Genomic DNA, 21,661 nt, shown 5'->3' on the forward strand with positions numbered 1-21,661 from the left:
TGTTTCTCCTCTCCATAACCTCAAAAACGTCGCAATGGCTGCTGCACTATACCAAACATACACGGAGATGCTCCCTCCGACACCAGAGCTCACAGAGAAGTCGCTGCCAGACCTCTCAGGCAAGGTCTATATTGTCACCGGCGGCGCTTCAGGCGTGGGATTCGAGCTCTGCAAGGTACGTACCGCTCGCTCGCTCGTGCTCGTGTCACCACGGAGTCCTAACGTAACGTGCGGGCACACACAGATCCTCTATTTCAAAAACTCAACCGTCTATATCGCTGGCCGTAGCGCCACTAATGGAGAGACCGCAATCGAGGCAATCAAGAAGGAGCACCCAACATCAACGGGCACGCTTAAGTTTCTGCAAATCGATTTGTCGGATCTGGCCACGGTGAAGCCTGCGGCGGAGGAGTTCATGCGCCAGGAGAGCAGGCTGGATGTGCTCTGGCATAATGCGGGGATCATGTTACCACCGGATGGAACCGTCGATAAACATGTGAGCACCCTACCCCCCACATGTACCCCGCTATATATCAAATGTGCACCTTCTCACGGTAATCGGCGTTTAGGGGCATGAGATACAGATGGGAACAAATGTGATCGCTCCATGGCTGTTCCAGTCGTTCCTTACACCGCTCATGGTGAAGACGGCGGCGCTTCCAGAGACACCGAAGAACAGTGTCCGTGTGCTTTGGGTTGGCTCGCTCGCGAACAACAGCTCACCGTACCCTGGGGGCATTAACTGGGATGACATCAACTTTGAGAAGCCACTACCGGGGCTCAAATCCATGATAGTACCACTAGAAGGGAGGATTCTCAAGTACGGCCAGAGCAAAGCCGCGAACATCATCATGGCCGCGGAGCTGGCAAAGAGGTTGCAGGGAACGGGTGTTTTGTCTCTTGTAAGTACCACCCAATCACCAATGATATCTTATCTCGTGTGCAGGGAACTAATGCCAGATGGTATGATAGTCCCTTAATCCCGGAAACCTGAAGTCGAAGCTAGATCGTACCTCACCATGGATAATACAGGTCTTCCTTCATACAGTTATCTCGTATCCGGCCTATTACGGGGGTTTGACGGAATTGTGGGCGGGGCTGTCGCCGAAAGTCACGGAGGAGAATAATGGCGCGTATGTCATCCCATGGGGAAGGTTTGGGGCGCCGAGAGCGGATATCACAAAGGGATTGGAAGAGAACGGAAAAAAGCTGTGGGAGTACTGTGAGGGCGAGTGCAAGGATTACATGTGAGCGGCCTGGTAGGTGTATATGTTGCTTCTTTCTTTCCTTTTCCTTCTCCTTTTCCTTTTCCTTCCTTTTTTTCTTATTTTTATTTTTCTATGCCTAGAAATAATTTCAAACGTCGATTGGAATACTTTAGCTAGCGGATGGGTGTCGTTGAATTAAAGTTTCTTTGCAGAGTACATACGGCTTGGTGAGAAATATCCGGTTGCATGTCGGCGAAACGAGGGAATTGAGCCACCAATCAAGGGGGCAGTCCCACATGGGGAACCTTCGAGAACAACCCTTTAAGGATCCAATTATGATATCTCGTTCTTAACCGCCCTTCACCGTAGTGGTTGCCGATATCAAACCAGTCGAGACTGATGATCTCAAGAGCTACACGAGCGCTTGCTGTATATTCCTCATCTTTTTGTGTTAGCTGGGCCATAGGGTTTCCAGCTAGGGATTATTATATTGTGAGATTGATATTGTATCAACGGTCCCGGAAGTGCAAGAGAAAGCGGTCTTGGCCATGTGATGAAAGCGCTTTGAAGAAATGCAAGATTTGGAACTTGTTATTTTCACGTTGAGTATGTGTGAACCGTTTAGTGAAATGATGTCTGGGTAGGAGGTCTTCGTGGGGGTTTTAAGGACGCAACTTAGGAGGCCACCTAAAACAAGTGATGGTGGGGTATACGTGTGTTAAATACATATTTACGCTAGTTCCCAAAGGCCAAAGAGATGTACGCATTCAAGGGTGAATACATTTCATGACACGCACACATAATCAAAATTTCAACAAACTCAACTTCAAGCAATGTAATCACTTTGACAAACGAGTCATCTCTCGTCCTCTTTCTTCCTAGGTACAGTAAGATCAACATTGCAGCGCCCCTAACTCCAAACTATCTGATGGAGCTCCCCGACCTCCAATAGGACTCCCCACGACATAAGCGGAAAGACCACATCTTATCTCTCGATACGGGGTGTACATAAAACCTCCAACTCTTATCCCCCATGCATGCGCGGGTACCCCCACTGACAGGTCCGGGCACGCGAGCTAGTATTTACTCTACTGCGAAGATCAGTTGGTAACTGGTCTTGTTAAGGTTGGATAGAACCAATGAGAATAGGCCTTGGCAGCGTTACTGGGAATCAGTGGCAGGTGCTGATATGGCCAGGGGGTGGGTGATAATTTATTTGATTGTTGTCTGCTTACTGGATTACAGTGCGGGAAATTCCTTTTTGTACATCGATTATTAAACACCGCAGTACCCCCCCCCCCCCCCCCCGGATCTGCTGATCATGACCTGGCGGGTTTGTGGAGAATATATTCGCTAATTCCTGATGTGCTCAGAAAGAGAGAGAAGTCTCTTACTACGGATGCAATGCTATGCAAGTATCAGAACAGGTCATGCCATGGTGAAAGGCTCGGTATATACCGGTACCTGTCATGGATCAAGCGAAGAAACGTACGGTTTAGGCTCCGCGGGGAAAGAAAACTACTTTCTATTTCAAATCACCGGTTTTCCACTCGTCTCGTTCCACTATGACAGTGAGATGCTTCAAGAAACAGGTAGAGTACATGAGGTGTAGGTAAGCTGATCCCGTTCGTCTCCGAAGTCGTGACTAATCGTACTCCCTTCATCCTTGAAAGCTGGGGTGGTGTTGCGATGTCCATGTCACTGCGGGCAAAGTTGAAGGATCTCAATGGTCAGGTAGACCCGGCTTTCGGCTTCTTTTCACCGTTCGGAGTCGACCTCCGCGGCGGTCCGCGGAGTTCTACAACTCGGCCCTCGAAAAATCTATTACTGGACCGTCCGGGATGGAGGCTCTTTTTTTTCGCGATCAACGCAACGTCATGTCATCTGTACCTGACTCCTAAGTTCCAAGATCATGCGATTCCAGTTTTCGATACTGTGGTCCATGGTTAGAGAGGAAAAGAAAAGAAAAAAAGAAAAACGAAGGCGGGTTCTCCCGCGACTGGGTGAAACGGTTTTTTGCCCGAGACAGCCACAACCAGTAGGTATTTACAACAACAAAGTGGCTCAAACATATCTTATCGTGCATAATCTGCTACTGATACATGCTCTCATGAAGTCGAGATGGCATCAAATCATGCCTGAGTCAAAATTAGAGTGCTGTCAGTGCTTATGGGCCAACTCTCGCTTGTTGTGCTTGAAAAGCATCCCCCACGATTGGGTCGGGCTGCTTCGGGAAACATTGCAGCTGGTATGGTGGTGGTTGTACCTTACTAACTAGCCTCACGAGACCCGGAGAAATACTCCAATAAACCCTGAGCTATACGCCACAGGGCCCTGCATGGACCTGCGAATTTTTATAAAAGGTTCTTTGGTCCACCTCGTGGTAGCTCATTTTCTCATACTCTATACGTACCATATCACTGAACTATATCCCCTTCTAAAGGACAAATTATTACACCTCAATTCCAAACCTTCGAAACAAATCCCCCAAACACATCTATCAAACATGCAACACATCGACCCAGCGTCCCTCGACACCCTCGAGTCCAGAATTTCATACGCAAAAGCCTTCGTCGGCTTCACCCCCGAAGACGCACAAGCAATCTACGCCTCAAAACCGGTGGTGTCGGCGCTCGTCCCCGCCGTCGTAGAAGCCGTCTACAAAAAGCTCCTCTCCTTCGACATCACCGCAAGGTCATTCGTCCCCGACAAACAGGCTATGAAGGCGAAGCACCAACAGCCGTAGAGGACCTCTCCCTCGAGCACCCACAGATCAAGTTCAGGATGAGCTTCTTGAAGGGATACCTGGTGAAGCTTGTCACTATGGACTACGACCAGGCATCGACTTGGGTAAGTTTTTCATGCCTACCATGCTGTAATTGTGGTTTGAAACTGACAGAGGATATAGGAATATCTGGATAAAGTAGCTCTTATGCACACCGGAGTGGCCGGATTCGCCCACCGTGCTAAGAAGCCCGGTTTGCGTGTGGAATACATCCACATGGCCCTCCTACTAGGTACACCCCTCCCTTCTTCCCTCCATCTCCACTACCATCATACAATTTCTAACCCATAGCTTCTCTGGACAGCCTACGTAATCGACGTCCTCCTCGGCGCCGTAATTGAGCACCCCGATCTCGACGACAAGACCAAATCCGCCGTCCTCCGCGCATTCAACAAGGTCCTCTGGATCCAGAACGACCTGTTCTCCCGCCACTACATTCCAAGCGAAGATTCACCTTCCAAGTCCACCAAGTGTGCCGGGCTCGGTTCTAAGGCGCAGGGTGTGCTGTTTGGTGCGGCGACGGTCGTATTCGCGGGGGTCTTGCAGGTTCTGTATCAGCGTGCGAGAGCCTGATGTGCATGATAGATGATGGGTGGAAACTGCGACTTTGTTTTTTTGTTGGGTGTTGGTTATTAATCTCCTGTCATTGTTATATTTTCCTTTTTCTTTGTCTTAGAGGCGTTCTTGTGTATACCAATTTGTTTGTAGCCCAATACCATCCGTTTATCACTTCTTGCAACGGAAATCACCACCAGGTACATTTACACAGGGTTAGGGTTTATATACCAACCAAGATTTGACCCATCATATGTATCCCGAAGCCGCAGGATATAAGAATACAAACCCGGTTTTCATGGAGGCCATAGAACTTTATCAACCAGTCACAGATTGAGAAGAGGTAATTTAAGCTTAAACCGCATATTCCGTTCCATCCTATCGAAAACAAAACTAACTACCACGTGCGAACAATACCAAGACCAACCCAACTCTCTGAGCCTGAAGATAACTATCACTGCTAAAATAAAAAAAGCACGAAAGAAAAAAAAAAAACACCCAAACTGCCGCAAACCCCCACCGAACCACCCTCACTTCAAGAAATGTATCCAGACCCCATTCTCATCAATTGACGGTCTCCCCACCCCCACCTTCCCCTCCACGCCCAACCTCAGCGCAATCTCAATGATGCCCGGCCCCCTCTCCTGCAACCGCTTCTTCTCCACATCCAGAGTTGGCGGCTCCACAAACACCCACGGCTTCACCAGTCCCGGAACACTGATGGGAGTCTCCAGCGGCAACCGCGTCGTGCCAAACACCCTCACGGGCTTGCTGTCCATGATAGACGAGTAAAGGTCCACATACGAGTCCATCTTCCCGTCCGGTACCAGTATCGTGAACTGCGCAATGCCCTTGACACCACTCGGGTGCGTGACGTTCGCGGCAGCGGTATCAACCCTCAGCTCTCTCCCGGCGATGTCATGGCACCAGAACGGGATCTCCCCCCGCCGACTGATATCCGACCCCGGGACTCCCGCGCCAACAACGTTCTTTGGGAACGTGACCTTCCAGCGGACGTCTACGCCGTCGTCGCGCTTCCTGCCGCCCTCGATGGGCTGGTCGTAGTCAATCCCTAGGCTCCCGCTCTTCTGGTTGATTCGCCCGCGGAGACCGGCGTAGTCGAAGTTGCTCCCGGCGGGGGTGGTGAGCGCGAAGTCGATGAAGCCGTAGCTCTTATTTCCCCAGGGGTGGCCGCGGCGGAGGCTGGGATTGTCGTTGATGAAGGCGATTAGCTCGATGTAGGTGCCGTCGGAGAAGACGATGAGCTTGTTTTCGGTCTTGCCGTCTGAATGGCGGCCGCCGGGGGTGAGGGTAAAGTTCTCGGTCACCCATTTGGGAGGGTCGAGGAGGTCTTGGTATGGGACTAGTACCACGACATGATCAATCTGGGCGGGTGCCATAGCTTTGGCTTTGGGAGTCTCGATGGGTGTGGCGGTAGGCATCAAAAGGTCGTGGAGGAAGAGTGGTAGATATTTCAGATTTTGTGGTCTTTTTATATATGGTGAGCTATTTGTAATCCGAGGTAGTAGTAATAGCGTTAGTACTCAGCAGTACTGTGTTCTGCCGTCTGATATCAGGATGGAGAATAAAAATAAAATCAGAGCATTATCTCAATGTTTATTAACAATTTCAGAAGAGCGTGACTCCTTCGTGAGATCACATCATTTAGGCGAGGATGATGCTAGAGCTCCAGCTGTAACCTCTCAGAAGAGTGCTGGACAGGGAGAAGAAAGACTTGTCCGCATCTCATTGCTTTGATGAGCATAATGAATGAGTGCAGCACGATTGTTGTGCTGTTCTCGTTTTTCGCCCGAGAAAAAGACATGACAACCACATGTCGTGTTATGTATATGTAGGTAGGTACTATGTATGTACATATGTACTCGCATTATTACCGGGAGATTTGTGCCTGACATTAGTACTAGCTGTCTAGCTATGCCGGAGATAGCTTGCAGTTGGCGGATAAGTGTGTAGAGCAGACCAGAAGTCGGTGTCGCCATGATGTTCTATGGACGGGAGTCGTGACTAATAAAGACCGGGCGTATGCTATTCGGGGAGCAGGCGAAAGGTGTCGTTGACGTTGACCACTACTGTTAGCGAAAAATCACGCCTTAATCCCTACCTCTTTCGCGAATGTCAGTTTAGCCTGCCTGTGTGGTCCTGCATGCAGAGAATCAACCCATGCGTCCAGTATAAACTATCCGAGTGGAACACACCGCTCGCTATACTCACACATATACCCAATAAGCAGAGGCAGAAGCAGAGGGAGTTGTCTTATTATAGAGATTGGTGACCTTAAACACAAGCTGCTTCCCCGGCGGGGAATCGAGCTAACGAAACACATGTTCGATTTAGAGTGGGGGAACAACCAACTCGATACCAGGAATTCCAAGATTCCTACCCCGTTGATCGTATCTACCTGAACCCGGAACCTTTGGTACGATGGAAGATGGCGTGCTTGTGTCGGCAATCGCATCTTCATCTAACGCCTAAGAAAAGGAAACCTAGGTTTCAAAAGCTCCAGCGTCGACAACAATAACGAAACATAGATCGACTTTCATCCAGTAGCCACCCTCCCTAGAGAAACTCAAAAAGCCTTTTATGTGTCTTGTAGTTTCCCAAGCCAATTGTTATCGAGGTTTGGCCAAGCGAGTATGAGTGATTATGGAGGATGGTGCTCCTCCATATACCGCGCTAACTGTGAAATAGGTTATAACACCAATGCCAGAATAATAGAGTTACCATGATGTGGCACATTAACCTCCATGCATAGTACACCGTGGGCCCGACCGGCGAACCTGAAACTGCCGGATCCAACCGGGGGATACAGTCGTTGTGCAGAGCCTGGAATTCGATGATGGTGTTACTCGCGGTACTTTATATGCAATGCAGCTCTATGATAAACCGCGGAGAAGATTGCTTACCAACCCATTGCCTGGGATCGAATAATAGAAGTAAATAATTCCATAATTATAAGCCATTCTTCGTTAGAGCAGTGACTTCTTCTCTCTAAGCAGACAGTCATCCATTCTCACTCGTGGCACCATGGTAACCACTCGCAAGGTTTGAGCCCCTCCACTAATTAAACTAGATAAGCATAAGTTTATCCGTTGATCTACGGCGCTGATCTTTCCCATAATGCTGTATGTCTGTTCTGGCTGTAATCAACTGAGTAAGATCCTACCTCGGCATATAGATGTAATCATTCAAGTATGGTGCGCACCATCATAAAGGTGACAAGTCAGGTTTGGCGGGTGGAACAGGCTTGGCAGGAATTACCCAAATATTGTAGATAATAAATCGTTATTTTAGGGCAGAATAATTGACTAGCCTATGAATATTTAGAAAAAATTGGTTTTAAATTTTCTATATATTCTGAGCCTAGTCAAATATTCTTCCCTAAAATAACGATTTATTATCTACAATATTGGCCTGCATATTTGGAATGTTGTTGTCTACCTCCTGCCAAGCCTGTTCCATTCTGTGAATGCTTGGCGCATTTTACATACAAAAATCCGCAATTTCAAAAGCCTAAGGCTTTTTATCCAAGATAGATATTAAAAATCGAGAAAAATAGAACTAATATTTAGCTTTTGTACTAGAGTTCTATTTTTCTACATTTCTTTTAACATTTTTCGTTGAAAAGCCTTAGGCTTTTGAAATGTCGTCCCAATGTGTCACCTTTATCGTGGTGCGCACCATACATACTAGCTACCCGCACATCTCGGGAAAGTACCAGTGTATACATAACCTTCTTATGCATATGGTGCATGAGACATCAAGCAAAAGCAGCCCTCAATCCCCATCCAATGAGACGTAACGTATGATTTTAGACGGCTTAGAAATCAGAAACATGACGCATTTTCTGCTGATCAATACCATTCGGCGTTTCTTCCCCGAATGGCATCGTTAGATGCGTTGAGCACACATCGATCGATTGATTTGGGGGAGGTGTATTGAACTACCGCAAGACGAGCGGCCTCGAGATTCCTGTGCGGTGAGTATTCCTTAGAGTACTGGTACGTACACTTCAACTAAGGGGTATCGAGAATGTGGTAGTGCCGTGTAGCAGATCTAGATGGAAGCAGCCCTCCAGTATGTTCATTGATTCCGATTATGAAGGATAAGACGGAGGAGAGCAACAACATCGATTGAAGATAGAGCTAAATGTTCGGTGTGGGCCATGACAAACCAACCGAAGAAGTCTAGTGTGTACTATACATACAAGAGCAAAATGTAGGGTTAGGTTTATTCGTGCATAAACCTTAAATGCACACTTACACCGCTACCGTTACTCGTACGTAAGGCGGAACTGGTTTTAGATTAAAATACTAGAGAGTTAATTCTCATGCGTCTTTATGATCCACCTGGACCCTGAAATCTACATCTAGACCATGCATATCTCCGACAACTCAAAGCGATTCCCAGAGGCACGAATCTCCCGTCGCACACCATCCTTTATGTAAATTTTGCGTACATACCCCCACTCGGGTCCCTCCCGTGTTACATGAGATCTTTCCGCGATTGGAGTCATTGAAAAGCCTGGTTCAACGGCAAACATTCATTGGTTGGCCAGTTTTCGAAACATATATGGGGTAAATCCGCTGTGTACTGCCATATCGAGATATCCCAATTTGTAGCCCCCCTTATTTATGTATGTACCCCTAACGAACTCATCTCGATTCTAGTGCGTACGCTAATTTTAGAATTTTCAGAATTTCGCTCAGCTAATATGTCCATGTTCCCAGTGGATTTATCTACCTTCAGTTGTATGAACCCCCTGGACCCTTCCGAAGAACAAATGTATATGTACAGCGATGGGTAATAAGTCATCAGACGGAACGCCACCAAAATACGCGTTTGCAGGCAAAAATGTGGCTAGGTCGTCCGATGACTTATTACCCACCGCTGTACAATGGCCCACCCAACGATGATGGCTTCAGGAAAGGAATAGGCTTAGCATATAGGAGAACTCTAGTACACCTAAAGTTCAAAACATAGGCATCTACTTTCACATGGAGAGCGCTAGGTCCGAAAAACCTAGCACAGCACATTTAAACGGGCTGAAACAGGCATCTTTCAAATCCCTTCTCTAAAATGCACATTCTACTTCCTTCCTTCTAATGATGGGCACGAGAGTTAGTCTCAAGACATGACGAGACGATCCTGGGACAAGACGAGATGTCTCGAGAGTTTTTTTCGAAATCTCGAGATAAGTCTCGAGACCTCCGAGTGATATTTCAGTGATCCAAAACGAGGGTGCTTTCCTAATATTTAGGCTTCCTCATACTGAGACTTCCTCATACACAGGCTTTTGAAAAATAGGGTGTGCATTTTGGCCCCAAATTCTATCCACCATTTCTTGCCAAGAACTTCCGGAAGTGAAGATTAATGGATTGAGGTACAAATTCCTACCTCAGATCCAGACCGAGTTTAGCTTATATTAGTCTCGAGATTCGTCTCAAGACTTACCTCAGGTCTCGAGACTTCCAAGACCATGATGGGACGAGACAAGACAAGACAAGACTTGGTGCAAAATGGTCTTGTCTTGTCTTGTGCCCATCATTACTTCCTTCCTACCAAAATTGCATGAAGTATGGTTTCCGGGAAGATCAGCTATACCGCTTTAATTTTTATGAAGTGAGAATCTCTGTTTGCTAACAAAAAGAAATATTCTACAGACTGATACCGGCTTCGGTTCATGCGGTCTTCGAATACTCCCTTAAGCTTCCCATAGCTTGCTCCTATACACGGATATAGTCCGCGCATCGCAACTGCCATTAGATTATATAGATGCTACTAAGCATATTTACCATATCAATCTCTTGCTCTGCTTATAATTGCAAGTCTTGCATGTGATAAGACACAACAGCTTCTCAAGGCCTCTTGAACTAAAGTTAAAGGATTCAATTCTTGGGCAAAGGACTTCCATACCAAGAAGGTTACTACTAAAAACTAGGATGCTACCAATATAGTTTCTAGGAAACCATCACGAAAGTTGGTTCTCTGTGACCCGATAGTCCTATTGGCCCTTGAGAGCTTTTTTCTACGAGCACAGACCAATCAACTCTTTTAGTTCCGACTTTCGCAATAATCCTACCGGAAACTATAGGTCTTATATAACATGGTTTGCAGTCATAAAAAGCTCGGATACTATGGACTCCAAGTGTTATTACATGCAGTTAGTCTTGTATTTACTTGACCTCTTTCCCCCTCAATTATACATACGGTTGACAATTGCAGCATATTGTTTTCCTTATTAGTATGTACGCGGCAGCCTACAAGCTATTGCCATAACTGTAAGGTTGCATGCAATTAATGAATTAAACAAAAAAGAAAAAAGCAGCCTGCAAGCTGAAAAAAGTTGAGCTTGGCCAGTAGCCCCTTGCAGTACTATAGGGCCTCTGATCTTTCTTTGATATATCAGTCCTAGATGCATCTTTCGGAAGCGTCAAAAGTTGAAGTAGTTGTCTGTTAGATAAAGAAAACGGGGAGCCAAAGTTATTATTCGTGAGAGTAGACAATTTCTGCAGAGCACAGAGGTCTCATCTACAAGGTAAGTTGAAATACCGCCATAACTCGAAAAATTGGCCAGACCAGAATTACTTGTATAGGAAACTTATGATTTAGATTGATGTCATTTAACTAATTATTTAAGTGGCAATTTCTGGATGGAGATAGCTAATTTTTGAGTTTTGGCGGTAGTCCTGTTGGCTTCTTGTGGGTAACGGCGGTTCTCGCGACCTTTTGATGGAGAACGACGGCCGGTAATCCGCATTGTGGACCTTTTGTGGAGCAACACTCGGTGGTGCCAGAGTTCAAACCCTTTTCCAAGTGTTATACGTGTCGTATTTCATCAAAAAAAACATGGTACGGAAGTCCTTAGTCCTCTATTATTTTAATTGTCATTTGGGTCACGTGAATCATCGAGCCAAATAAACGAGTGATAGTTGATGAAGTAAATTGGAGTTTTGCTTTGGAAATCCAAGTGTCTGGGGGATTGAATAAGACAAGATATAAAGAGATATACTATCAAATTTTATAATAGAGATTCTCTAGATCATAACAATAACCGTCTGTTTATTACACAATACACGCTGGGCAGAACAATTGCCGCCAAGCAAAGCCAAGCAAAACATCAGAGAGCGGTTTTACAACAGCAAAGAAAAAAAGGACCACCAATGATACCCCGCAAGATGAAGGGCAACGACAGACAGCTATGACTGGTTCCAGAGGGGGTCGAACCCTCGACCTTGGCGTTAACATGCTACCCCTGACGAGGTATGATATTAGCACCACGCGCTAACCAACTGAGCCATGGAACCGTGATCGACGCAAACCAGACATACTTTATCACTCGGTTACACAAATTATGCCTGGAAATGATGTGGGAATTGTTACACGAGGATTTTACTTGATGACACATGATTCAAAATAGGTTTCAACCCCTTGGGATGAGGACACGCAATAAGAAGGACCCCATATAAGCGCAGGCGAGAAATGGACTAAATTCGACATTTTGGTTTCTCAATTCCTCTTTGCCTCCCTGTTGTGATTCAGGAATCTTACTGGCACTGAGGTGAGTAGAAAGCAATAAACCCCGATATTTATTAGGTGTTCGTCTTGGAACGAATTAATTCGAACCCTCAGTTTCAGTCGGCTCTCGATATATGGGTACCGTCGAGACCGAAATTCTGTCTCTTTACGAGATGAGCGTCACTGCAAAGTAAGAGAGGACCGGCAAAGCACTTCTGTTAACGACGAGAGTATTACTCAACGCAGCATCACTATGAGGAGACTCGACTGTAGTAGAGAAGACAGATTTCAGAATAGTATGTCAACGAGACTCGCCGTTTGGGAACCACCAAATCCAGTTCGAATTCAGCAGCATGTGACGGTGTTGGATGCTGCAGAATTTGGAAATTCCCTCGAGTCGAGTGATCATTCATGAGCGACTACAAAGTACATCGAATCTCCGTTATGCAGGTCCCACCCATATTTCATTCCGATCTAGATTCTGGAGTATGTACCTTACTCTAGAAAGAAACTCAAGCTTCTCCACTCTCCACTAACAGCACTCTCCTAGTAACTACTCTAACCTAGAGAACCACTGGGACCAATCACGGATACGAAATTCCAATCCACTCGTCGCCGATGCATCCGCGCTTATCTTGGTAGAGCCTCTCACCCCTGGACAACCTGAAAGGACCCTTGTACAACAGGAACGATGACAACAAAGGTGGCATGATGCCGTGCGGCCCGAACCGGGATTATTCCCTCACGTCCTCCTCACCTGGACCCGGTTTTGTTTTTCCAGTTACATATTTTTCTTCCTACCCGGTAGGGAATATATCGCGCAGCGGTTTCTTCGCCATCTTCTTTTTTTTTTTTTTTGATTGATGTCCGGACGGGCATCTCTCTGAACGGTGGGAGGTTGGAATGGATGGGGGGGGGTCGGTCGGTGAGCTGGGAAATTATGGGACGGACAGACGGATAAGCGCTTATGGGGAAATGAAGTGGGACTACATCTACACAGTGATGCGCTCGCTTCATACTTATCCTTATCTCGTCTCCAAGAGTAAAGCGTACCAGTTGCCCTCTGATCGCGCACGCACTGGTGCTGTTAATCCCCCATATGTTTATCTACCAGCCATTGCGAGTTTCACAGCCTGACGCAACCCATCATCCAGCCGATATCCATCTATCGGAAGCGAAAGGTATTTCTCTCTCTCTCTCGGCGTTATTCCCGCAACCACGTCTCATTCCTTTTCGTTTTGCTTTCCCCCAGGCCAATCCGGAAATTTGAGTTTCAGCGGTCGTGGTATTCGCGCAAAATAGTAAGGCGGGTTCCGCCATTGCCGGCATCCAGAGCAAGCAGAGCAGAGTGAGAGAGAAAGAGGAAGAGGAGTATCAGGGTTAGGTTAGTCCGGGCTAAAGCCGAATCCCGGGAATAGTAATCATTGCGATGGCAACAAACGTCGCCGCGGGGAAAGAAAAACAAAGCAACCACCTACACAATAAGAAAGAAAAAGAAAGTCATGAGGCCCTCCCCATGAGAGGAGAGGGGGGAATAGTTTCTTTTATGTTATCAAATAGTAGGTTGTATGATGCTAGTAGTGAATCGTGATGAGTACATGTATGTGTGTAGCATATGTAGCAGAGACGGGTTAATTCGTTGATGACAAAGGTCAACTGGTGTTGCATGTGTTGCATGTTGGTTGCAGCTGTCATGGGTTCGCCAAGAGCTTCCCCAAAAGCTTAGCAGGCGCCTTCATGCCGCATCGGTCACACTTGTGTCTCATTACGGAAGTCTCGGCATTCATCATCTTCCATCCCCACATGGTGGTCATGCTGCCTCACACAAAGAACGCAGCTGCACAACACACACATGGCTGGCTGGCAATGGACGAAAAGTGCTAGAAGGAGGGTCTATCATGAAGCATGTGGCTTTTTCCCTCTTGCAGATGCCCCAATATCTCCCCATTTAATTGTGAATTGCAATTTATCACTATCTTCCACCCACTCTCCCCCCCGGTGCCCATATTGGTGTAGATTGTGCCTAATGAAGCACACCACGATTATCTAACGCAAATCAATCTCCCCTCGAAGAAGAAGAGGTGCGGAGGCATTTTGCAGCCAACCAACCTGCCAGCAGTGGACCCCCCCTCCCCTCCCCGAAGCCACAAAATCCCTCAGAGCTTGAAGCAGCAGCAGCAGAAGACAAGGGAGGGGGTGGACGAGGGAAGTGGAAAGGGTAGAATGCTACATAGCTGTAGAGTATATTGAGGAACCGCCGAGAATTTTCCCCTTCTTTATCTCCCCTCTCGTCCTCCCACCTCTTACTTTCCCATTCCTCCTCCTCTTCTCTCCCACTCTGCCTTACTCACCTTAGCTCAATTCCTTCCATCTCCGTCAATTGCTGCTGTCGCGTGCCATTTATTTGTTGCATTCGATCGATTGAGTAGAGTCGCTGTTAATTGTTCTCTTCCTCCTCCTCCTCCTCCTCCTCCTCTTCATCCTCAATCAACCTATAAAACTCGCACGGTTACCGAAAAAAAGAAAAAAACACGGTTGTGAACAATTGTCAAGTCGAGGTGTGTAACCCAAGTGCTTATATCTACATTACCTCATAGCTCCCCCGAGCACTTCTAGTCTACTGAGACACCACCTGTCCTTCTCCCACAACCGAGCTTGTCCCCTCCCTCACCTGTCTTATCTTTCTTCTCCCCATCATCCTCCTCCTCCTTCTTTTCCTATCCACCTACTAACAGCCATTTCCTCGCTTTTAGAAAAACTTCATCCAAACAAAAAAAACCAACAAGCAAGAATGCCTGCCCTCGAAGCCCACTACTCTACCCTCATGAAGCGCGGCACCAACTGGCCGTCCAAGAACCGCGGTGTCATGGTCGTGTTCTGCATCATTGGCGTACTCATCCTCATGGTCATTGCGCTCATGCTGCACAAGAAGCTCGCCGCGCGAAAGAAGAGACGGGCCGAGGCGGACTTCCAGGCTGGGAAATAGAAACAATGATGTGGTGTGTTGTGGTGTGATGTGTGGTGGGGGAAGTGGAATGGGGGGGGAGATCCTTGTAAGATTTTTTGATGTGGATTATTGTTTTTCTTTTTTTTTTTTGTGTTTTTTCTTTTGTTTCTCATGTCGATATGGGGGGACGATGCTTCAACGAGAATATGTAATGAGGAGGCGGGCGGACCGGGAAGGAAAGGTAGAGGGGTGGAAGGTGGGGGGGAGGCCATGAGTGCAGGATGCACGGCGAGCGAACGAACCAACGAACGAGTGGCCGTATCGTATCGTGCGAGGGTGGTATGATGGAATAGAGAATGCCAATTGGGAGGAGGAAGAGGGGATGCATCTCGTACATTCATCCATCCAATTCAAAGCCAGAAAAGCTACATACTACATCATTCATAGGCGAGCCAGTCGGGTCAACGGACGCATTTTCTTTTTTTTTTCGGAACGCGAAAAAAGACCGGCGGCGGTTGGTTGGTTGGTTGGTGGGTGGGTGGACTGGTTCAATTGGTGGGTTGCTGTCTAGCTGGTAGTAGATGGAGATATTATTTTCAACCCCATAATTATTTTTTATAAAACAAAAAAAATTCTATTCCATTCCCATACCGTTTTCGTCTTTTGCTTTGCGTTTTGGTTTGTTTTGTTTTTTTGTGGTGGGCTTTCGGGCGCTGTAAAGTTGATGTTGATTGCGTGGTGTTGATATCCTCTTTCATCGAGTCTTCTCCGATCGACAGAATACTAACAACAGCGCCCCTCCCCTCTGTCATCCTCTCGCTCGCTCTCTATCCTCCCTCTGTCATCCTCTCTCCATCCCCATCTCCCTCTCTACTCCGATCTTCTCCCTCGACATCACCTCCCCCTCGACATCACATCACCACCTCACCTCTTCCTATCGATCCCTCTCCCTACCACATCAGCCCACGCGAGGCGAGCCAAGGTAAGCCGCACCACGTTGTTGTCGCCTTGGCCTAAACACACCACACCACACACTAACCGCAGGATAGGAAGGCGCACCTGTCATCCATCGCCAAGTACACGGGGAAAGGGAATTATTTAGGCGAGATCGATCGTGCATTTCCTTGGCTGGGCTGGGGCATTGGCGGCCGGAGCCAAGAAATATCCAAGCAATGTGGGCGGATAAACGAGAGGACGTGCGCTTGGGTGCGCAAGTTGTCCCGGTAGTGGGTAGTGGGGGGGGGGGGGGGAGGGGTGTTTTTTTCTGGGCGTGATGGACGCGATGGAGTGGTTTTGTGGCGGGGTTATTGATGGTGGTAGGTGCGAAAACATCAGGATAGCCTCACCACCGTGGTGTCACGCGCTGGCGCTGCGCCTGGGAGCAGCAGTGTGCGGATTTTGTCCCGTGTTGCGAGATCTCGCGAGACTCCGTATTGTTGGGTTTTTTTGAGGGTATTTGGGGTATGGTTCCTCCTACTTGAAAGCATTAGCGCGTGGTCCAGCTACGGCGATTTCTCGCGCAGCACCGGTGGGGATTTTCGTGTAGGACGTTACTGCTAGAGGCCTCCAGCAGAAAATTGGAGTGGTAGGTGGTGCGATGCCAGGCTCTGCGGATCTAGAGACCTTTTCTGTGGCTCTAGCTCTCTTGAAGCTCTTTTTGGGGAGTGTGATGGTTCGGCTTGGGCCATCTTAGCTGATCGACGGCGCTGGTACGCATGTATCTCTTCCTCTGATTTCAGACAGTACAGTGTGGCGTGTGGGGGTTCTTGTGGCTTCTGTGGCAGAAAGTGTTTCTGGCCACTGAGGAGTTCTTCCGGCCACCGAGAATGTGAGGCGAATTCTTTTTGCCCCCAAGTTCAGTACTTTGTTCTATGTTAGCTTTCGCGCTACACTTGGGTGAATAGCGGGACGGTTAAAGGGATGTCGAGGTCTGGATGAATCATGGGTGATCACTCATGCCCGATATCTTTGTCCAGGGATTCAATATCTCTCTCACTTTTTTTTCTTCTTTTTTTGTCTGGTGCCTCGTACCCTGGGTTGGTCAGTGAACGTATAGAGGTGCATGTAATTAAACCTGTTTCGGTTTACTTCGATGGTATTTTGATTCTCTGCGATGTGAGGAATGTGTTGAAATAGTGTCCGAGTGACCGACTATGACGCATTAGCCTCCAATTGGCTACCAGGGTCGGTGGGCCCACTTAGAGCGTTACGGTCACAGTGTCATGATGTTTGGAATGGAGAGATGAATGGCTATTTAGGATCGAAGGTTCCAATCCGGATAGCAGGGAGATGAATATGAGTGTTGGTGTTATGGGGAAGGTTGTTGTGATCACCGGTGATGGGGTGTCTTGCGGTGTTGGCAAGGCACCCTCGCCACTCATGTATGTAGCCCTTCACTGAAGGAAAATATTATTAGCGACAGATAAGACAGCGTACGAGGACAGGTAGTTTCGATTGGGCGAAGGGCACATAGCAGGATGGAAGCTGTGACTATAAATATAGACCTCAAAGGGAGGACCGAGACTTGGATAGACATCACGCTCAACACTGTTCCTACGCCTCTGGGGGGGGGGGGGGGGTTCGTACACACATATCATGGATCCACATATAAAAAACCTATTGCTCTGTGGGGAATCACAAACCCAGATGGCTAAAATCAGTGCTTGGGTTGCAGCAGAGAAAGCGAGTGATACCCAATGAAGCGCCCAACAGGACTCTTCCTTACAAGCTGCCTGTGGAGAGCCAAGGTCCTAGCTGCGCACACACAGACACACACCGACACAAGCCCTCTCTACCCCCAATTTTTCAGAAACCACAAAAGACTGACATTAAATTTGCCAAGGAGGGGAGAGGGTTTGCCAATCCCACTGCAGCTGGCTATATATATGTGACTTAAGAGGTTCTCACCTGGCTGTACTGTAACCCCCCTCAGCCCATGCACATAGAAAGTGACCTTCCGTCAAACGCACAAATAAACACCTACTCCTCCTACACCCTGCGAGTTAACAACCATCCCACCGCATGTACATAAAACACCAACAACAACAACAACAACGACGACGAGAAAAATATTTTGTCAACCTTCCTTTCATTTTATCACAGCATTCATTCAGTCCCTACAACTATTTTATCCCAACCACTCTCTCACCACCACCTTCATCCAAAATGTCGGAGATCACCTTCGGCACCCCAGCGGCAACAGCAACCCTCGAGAAGCCCAAAACCTCAGAGTCACCAAAAATCTCAGGGGATCCAAAGACCCTCCAGGAGCCAAGAACCGCAGAGCAACTAACGACTCTGGTGAAAAAAGACAAAGAGGCAGAAGGACCCCAAACCCCCGAGGAACCAAACACCCCAGCGCAGCAGCCAGAGCCACCAAAGAAGCCACGAACCCCAAGGGCCGACCTCTCGACCGAGTTCGAACCCGAGCCTGCTGAAGAGGCCCTAGCGACCCGCGCGGAACATGTGGAATCGACAAAAGTAGAAGCTCCCTCATCTCCCTTGTCCCCTGCGACTACCGAGTCTGACGACGACAACTACGACTCCCTCGACTCCCCCGAGTCGCCGCCAGGCCCCGTCTCCAGCCCCAAAGACTCTAGCCCCGAAGATTCTCCTAACCTTCCCTCCCCCTCCCCCTCCCCCTCCCCCTCCCCCAGCCCCTCCCCGCCATCCTCCCGCGGCCGTCACACCCGGCACTCGCGCAGCCTCAGGCTCGCACCCCTCTCCGTCATCTGCCGCCACACGCACGTCACACACTCGGGCTGCGTGCACACCGAGTCCACCATCGGCCGCATCTGCCGCAAGGTCGAGCTCTGCGCGGACGGCGTGCTGAACAACTGGCAGCAGCTGGGCGACTGCGATATGTGTGACGACTCGAAGAATCTCAACTGGGATATGGATAGCATGGATGGCGGCGACAGCGGGAATGATTGTGAGAGTGAGAGTGGGAGGGAGGATGATGACGATGAGGATGAGGAGGGGTTGGTGGTGGGAGTGGGTAGAAAGGGGGTGGGCGTCAAGAAGGCTGAGGAAGTCACCGTCACCGAATCTCCTGCTGGGCTGCGTAAGTCGAATAGGAAGAGGGCGCATGAAGACGAGGATGAGGAGGAGACGCAGCGGAGGAAGCGCAGGAGGGTGTCGTTCGATGCGACTCTGCAGATTCAACACTTTAAATCTTAGGTTTTTTTTTTTTTTTTTTTGTGAAGAGAATTTGGGTTTTAGGTTTTTTTCTGTACGGTAGAGATATCATGGTGAAAAATAGAAGCTTTGTTTGGGTACTGTTCGGTGGCTGCTGTGCATTCTAATGCGTTTTCTTTCGTTGAAGATGGTGTCTTCGTAACACGGGAAACTCAAGATTCGCATTTACTGTCGTGGTGTAGGATTGTGTGTTTTGTTTCGCGATTCGTAAATGCATTCAACCGTGAAGATACGCACAAATCTCGTAGAGCGCGGTCACGTGACTATCGAGTGATATTATGTGACGCATCTGCTCTTGAAGAATTCCAGGATTGATCGATGAATTTAGAGCTTGTAGTGTCCCAAGTGTGAAACAGCCTGACTGGTACATCCTAGTGCCCGAGTAGCTGCTGCTATATGGCGGTATGCATGTAAATCTATGTACTTGTGAAAAACAACCAATTAATGAAAGAAACACACATCCTGAGAATCAAATCAAAGCAAAGCGAGAACGAAACATAAAATACAAAAACTACCAGCTACAAGCTCCGTTGAATACACATCACTCCTACAGCGCATCAAACATATCGCCATCTCGCGGGTCCGTCACGCTTCTATCCACCCCAATGCCATCGGCCATACCATCCCCGTGCATGCATGGCGCAAAACGGGGGAACTCTCACCACGTGAATCCACGTCTACTCAAACCACGACATAAGCGTAGAAAGCCCCCTCTGTCCAAGCTAAACCACACGTAGCACAGCGCAGCGCAGGAGCTTCATGAAAAACCTGGAATCACATGTAGTTAGGGCCACAGTACACCACGTCTTGTATTGCGGCGCATAGAATCGTCCGTTCCTCCACCACCGCTTTCATCACTACATCACACCCGCCTATCCATCCTCACCCTCATCCTCTTCCACTTCCAACCACACATACAAAACATCCAACGTCCAACAACAACCACAAAAACGCACACACACACACACAATGACACGCCCCCCCACCATGTGCCACCACATCACCACGCGCTACACGTGTGGGCACAGCTTCCTCCCCTCGCCCGACGACCCGCCGTGCACGCGCAGCCACGCCGAGCACCAGGGGGTGCTTAGTTACTTCAAGGCTAAGAAGACGGGCGAGATCTGTCCGGGGTGTAGGACGGGGCGGAGGTTGATTAGGGAGGGGGAGGCACGGGAGTTGGTGGATTGGGAGGTTTTGAGGGCGAAGAGTGGCGGTGGAGGTGGGAGTGGGGGGGAGGTGGGGAAGGCGTTTTAGATGGAGGGGGCGGAGTGGGTGAGTGGTAGAGGCGGAGACGGAGGAGAGTTGTATGCTAATTTCTTGCGTAGTGCTTCATCGCAACTTCGATAACGTCTCGACTTCATCGGCATCCTTCAAGGCGTGTAAATGGGTTTGGAGGTGATCTGGGTTTGGAGGATGAGCTACTTCTAGGAGTAGACAAATTGTGTAATGGTTTCCATAATTGTTCATACTCGTTGTCTTCCGGAATTGTAGAAAGATACTAGAAAAACTCTATCTCCTCATTGAACTGTTCGGAGCATCCAGGAGCTGATAGAGTGGTGGAGTTTGGGAAGCAGTGGAGGTGGAGTCTGCTCTCTCTGAGTGAGGGTGCACGATAGTGAAGCCGCTGGGAGTGTATTGTGCACAGCCATTCGAGGCGGGCGGTGACCATTACTTTGAGGTTTCCTAGTTTCGCGAAAAGATAGTTATTGTAATGGGAAAACGGGGAAATATCGTCACTTGGACTTGATATCTGCCCTGGGGGCTGCATGCGGGTCAAGTATATCTCAGAGAGAGATGAGAGTGGTGAGATATGTTAGAATAGATTTTCTTCTCAAGTATTCGGAAATGCTATAAAAGCGTTTAATATCACTGAGAAGACCTTCGAATTCATTGATGAGGATTGGGGGGGTTCGCATTGAAGCTCTCCATGAACTGAGGCTTTAGTCGGTAATGCCCTATCCCTTAACCTCTGGCTTCTGTGAATATGATTTATGTAGATATATGATTTAATCATTCCGCGAATATTGAGACCAATTGCAAGGTAATAAGTTAAGGCGGAATCCTTTCCGTAAAGCGGAAGAAAGCTGCAAATACAGCAGACAAGCCTAAAAAATGCCGGCACCTCTTTTTGGAGAACTTTAGTACGAAGGTGTTTAGATTTTTTGTTGTCGGCTGAGCTTGTATGTATTCCTAAATCCGAAGCCGTAAACACCACCGACGTCATGCAAAAAAGACTCGTGATAATATTTATATCGGTTGGTAATAATGATTGATATGACTTCTTGCGAGGGGTTTCAACATCATTTTACAGCTCCTAAGAGACTGCCATCTCTGCGAGTAGTGTCTATAACCGGGATATGGCGTTCTCGCCCTCTCTTGGAGGTGATTCGCCTTCCAACATGTCCCATATATTATCGAGTGAAGAAGAGA

At 48.1% G+C, this 21,661-nt stretch overlaps 8 protein-coding genes across 8 annotated transcripts; 7 read left to right on the plus strand and 1 right to left on the minus strand.

The window, feature by feature from the left end:
• Window positions 1-34: 34 nt before the first annotated feature.
• On the plus strand, window positions 35-1,251 carry LAJ45_04612 (uncharacterized protein; the record flags this gene model as incomplete). Its single annotated transcript, XM_046114190.1, has 4 exons — window positions 35-175; window positions 245-496; window positions 570-902; window positions 973-1,251. 4 exons carry the CDS (start codon window positions 35-37, stop codon window positions 1,249-1,251), a joined length of 1,005 nt encoding a protein of 334 aa, XP_045972712.1.
• Window positions 1,252-2,643: 1,392 nt separating this feature from the next.
• Window positions 2,644-3,350, plus strand: LAJ45_04613 (uncharacterized protein; the record flags this gene model as incomplete). The annotated part of the gene is made up of 4 exons (XM_046114191.1): window positions 2,644-2,816; window positions 2,882-3,153; window positions 3,248-3,250; window positions 3,325-3,350. 4 exons carry the CDS (start codon window positions 2,644-2,646, stop codon window positions 3,348-3,350), a joined length of 474 nt encoding a protein of 157 aa, XP_045972713.1.
• A 196-nt stretch (window positions 3,351-3,546) lies between these two features.
• On the plus strand, window positions 3,547-4,566 carry LAJ45_04614 (uncharacterized protein; the record flags this gene model as incomplete). Its single annotated transcript, XM_046114192.1, has 4 exons — window positions 3,547-3,571; window positions 3,652-4,058; window positions 4,117-4,225; window positions 4,298-4,566. 4 exons carry the CDS (start codon window positions 3,547-3,549, stop codon window positions 4,564-4,566), a joined length of 810 nt encoding a protein of 269 aa, XP_045972714.1.
• A 512-nt stretch (window positions 4,567-5,078) lies between these two features.
• LAJ45_04616 (uncharacterized protein) lies at window positions 5,079-5,948 on the minus strand (the record flags this gene model as incomplete). The annotated part of the gene is made up of 1 exon (XM_046114193.1): window positions 5,079-5,948. The coding sequence occupies one exon, from the start codon at window positions 5,946-5,948 to the stop codon at window positions 5,079-5,081; it is 870 nt and encodes a 289-aa protein (XP_045972715.1).
• A 7,111-nt stretch (window positions 5,949-13,059) lies between these two features.
• LAJ45_04617 (uncharacterized protein) lies at window positions 13,060-15,070 on the plus strand (the record flags this gene model as incomplete). The annotated part of the gene is made up of 6 exons (XM_046114194.1): window positions 13,060-13,064; window positions 13,126-13,265; window positions 13,337-13,385; window positions 14,117-14,302; window positions 14,638-14,642; window positions 14,838-15,070. 6 exons carry the CDS (start codon window positions 13,060-13,062, stop codon window positions 15,068-15,070), a joined length of 618 nt encoding a protein of 205 aa, XP_045972716.1.
• A 317-nt stretch (window positions 15,071-15,387) lies between these two features.
• LAJ45_04618 (uncharacterized protein) lies at window positions 15,388-16,258 on the plus strand (the record flags this gene model as incomplete). Its single annotated transcript, XM_046114195.1, has 3 exons — window positions 15,388-15,422; window positions 15,825-16,013; window positions 16,081-16,258. 3 exons carry the CDS (start codon window positions 15,388-15,390, stop codon window positions 16,256-16,258), a joined length of 402 nt encoding a protein of 133 aa, XP_045972717.1.
• A 1,938-nt stretch (window positions 16,259-18,196) lies between these two features.
• LAJ45_04619 (uncharacterized protein) lies at window positions 18,197-19,210 on the plus strand (the record flags this gene model as incomplete). Its single annotated transcript, XM_046114196.1, has 1 exon — window positions 18,197-19,210. The coding sequence occupies one exon, from the start codon at window positions 18,197-18,199 to the stop codon at window positions 19,208-19,210; it is 1,014 nt and encodes a 337-aa protein (XP_045972718.1).
• Window positions 19,211-20,197: 987 nt separating this feature from the next.
• On the plus strand, window positions 20,198-20,485 carry LAJ45_04620 (uncharacterized protein; the record flags this gene model as incomplete). The annotated part of the gene is made up of 1 exon (XM_046114197.1): window positions 20,198-20,485. The coding sequence occupies one exon, from the start codon at window positions 20,198-20,200 to the stop codon at window positions 20,483-20,485; it is 288 nt and encodes a 95-aa protein (XP_045972719.1).
• Window positions 20,486-21,661: the final 1,176 nt, after the last annotated feature.

This window comes from Morchella importuna (genome assembly GCF_003444635.1).
Source record: "Morchella importuna strain M04M26 chromosome Unknown Morimp01GS011, whole genome shotgun sequence".
Lineage (NCBI taxonomy): Eukaryota > Fungi > Ascomycota > Pezizomycetes > Pezizales > Morchellaceae > Morchella > Morchella importuna.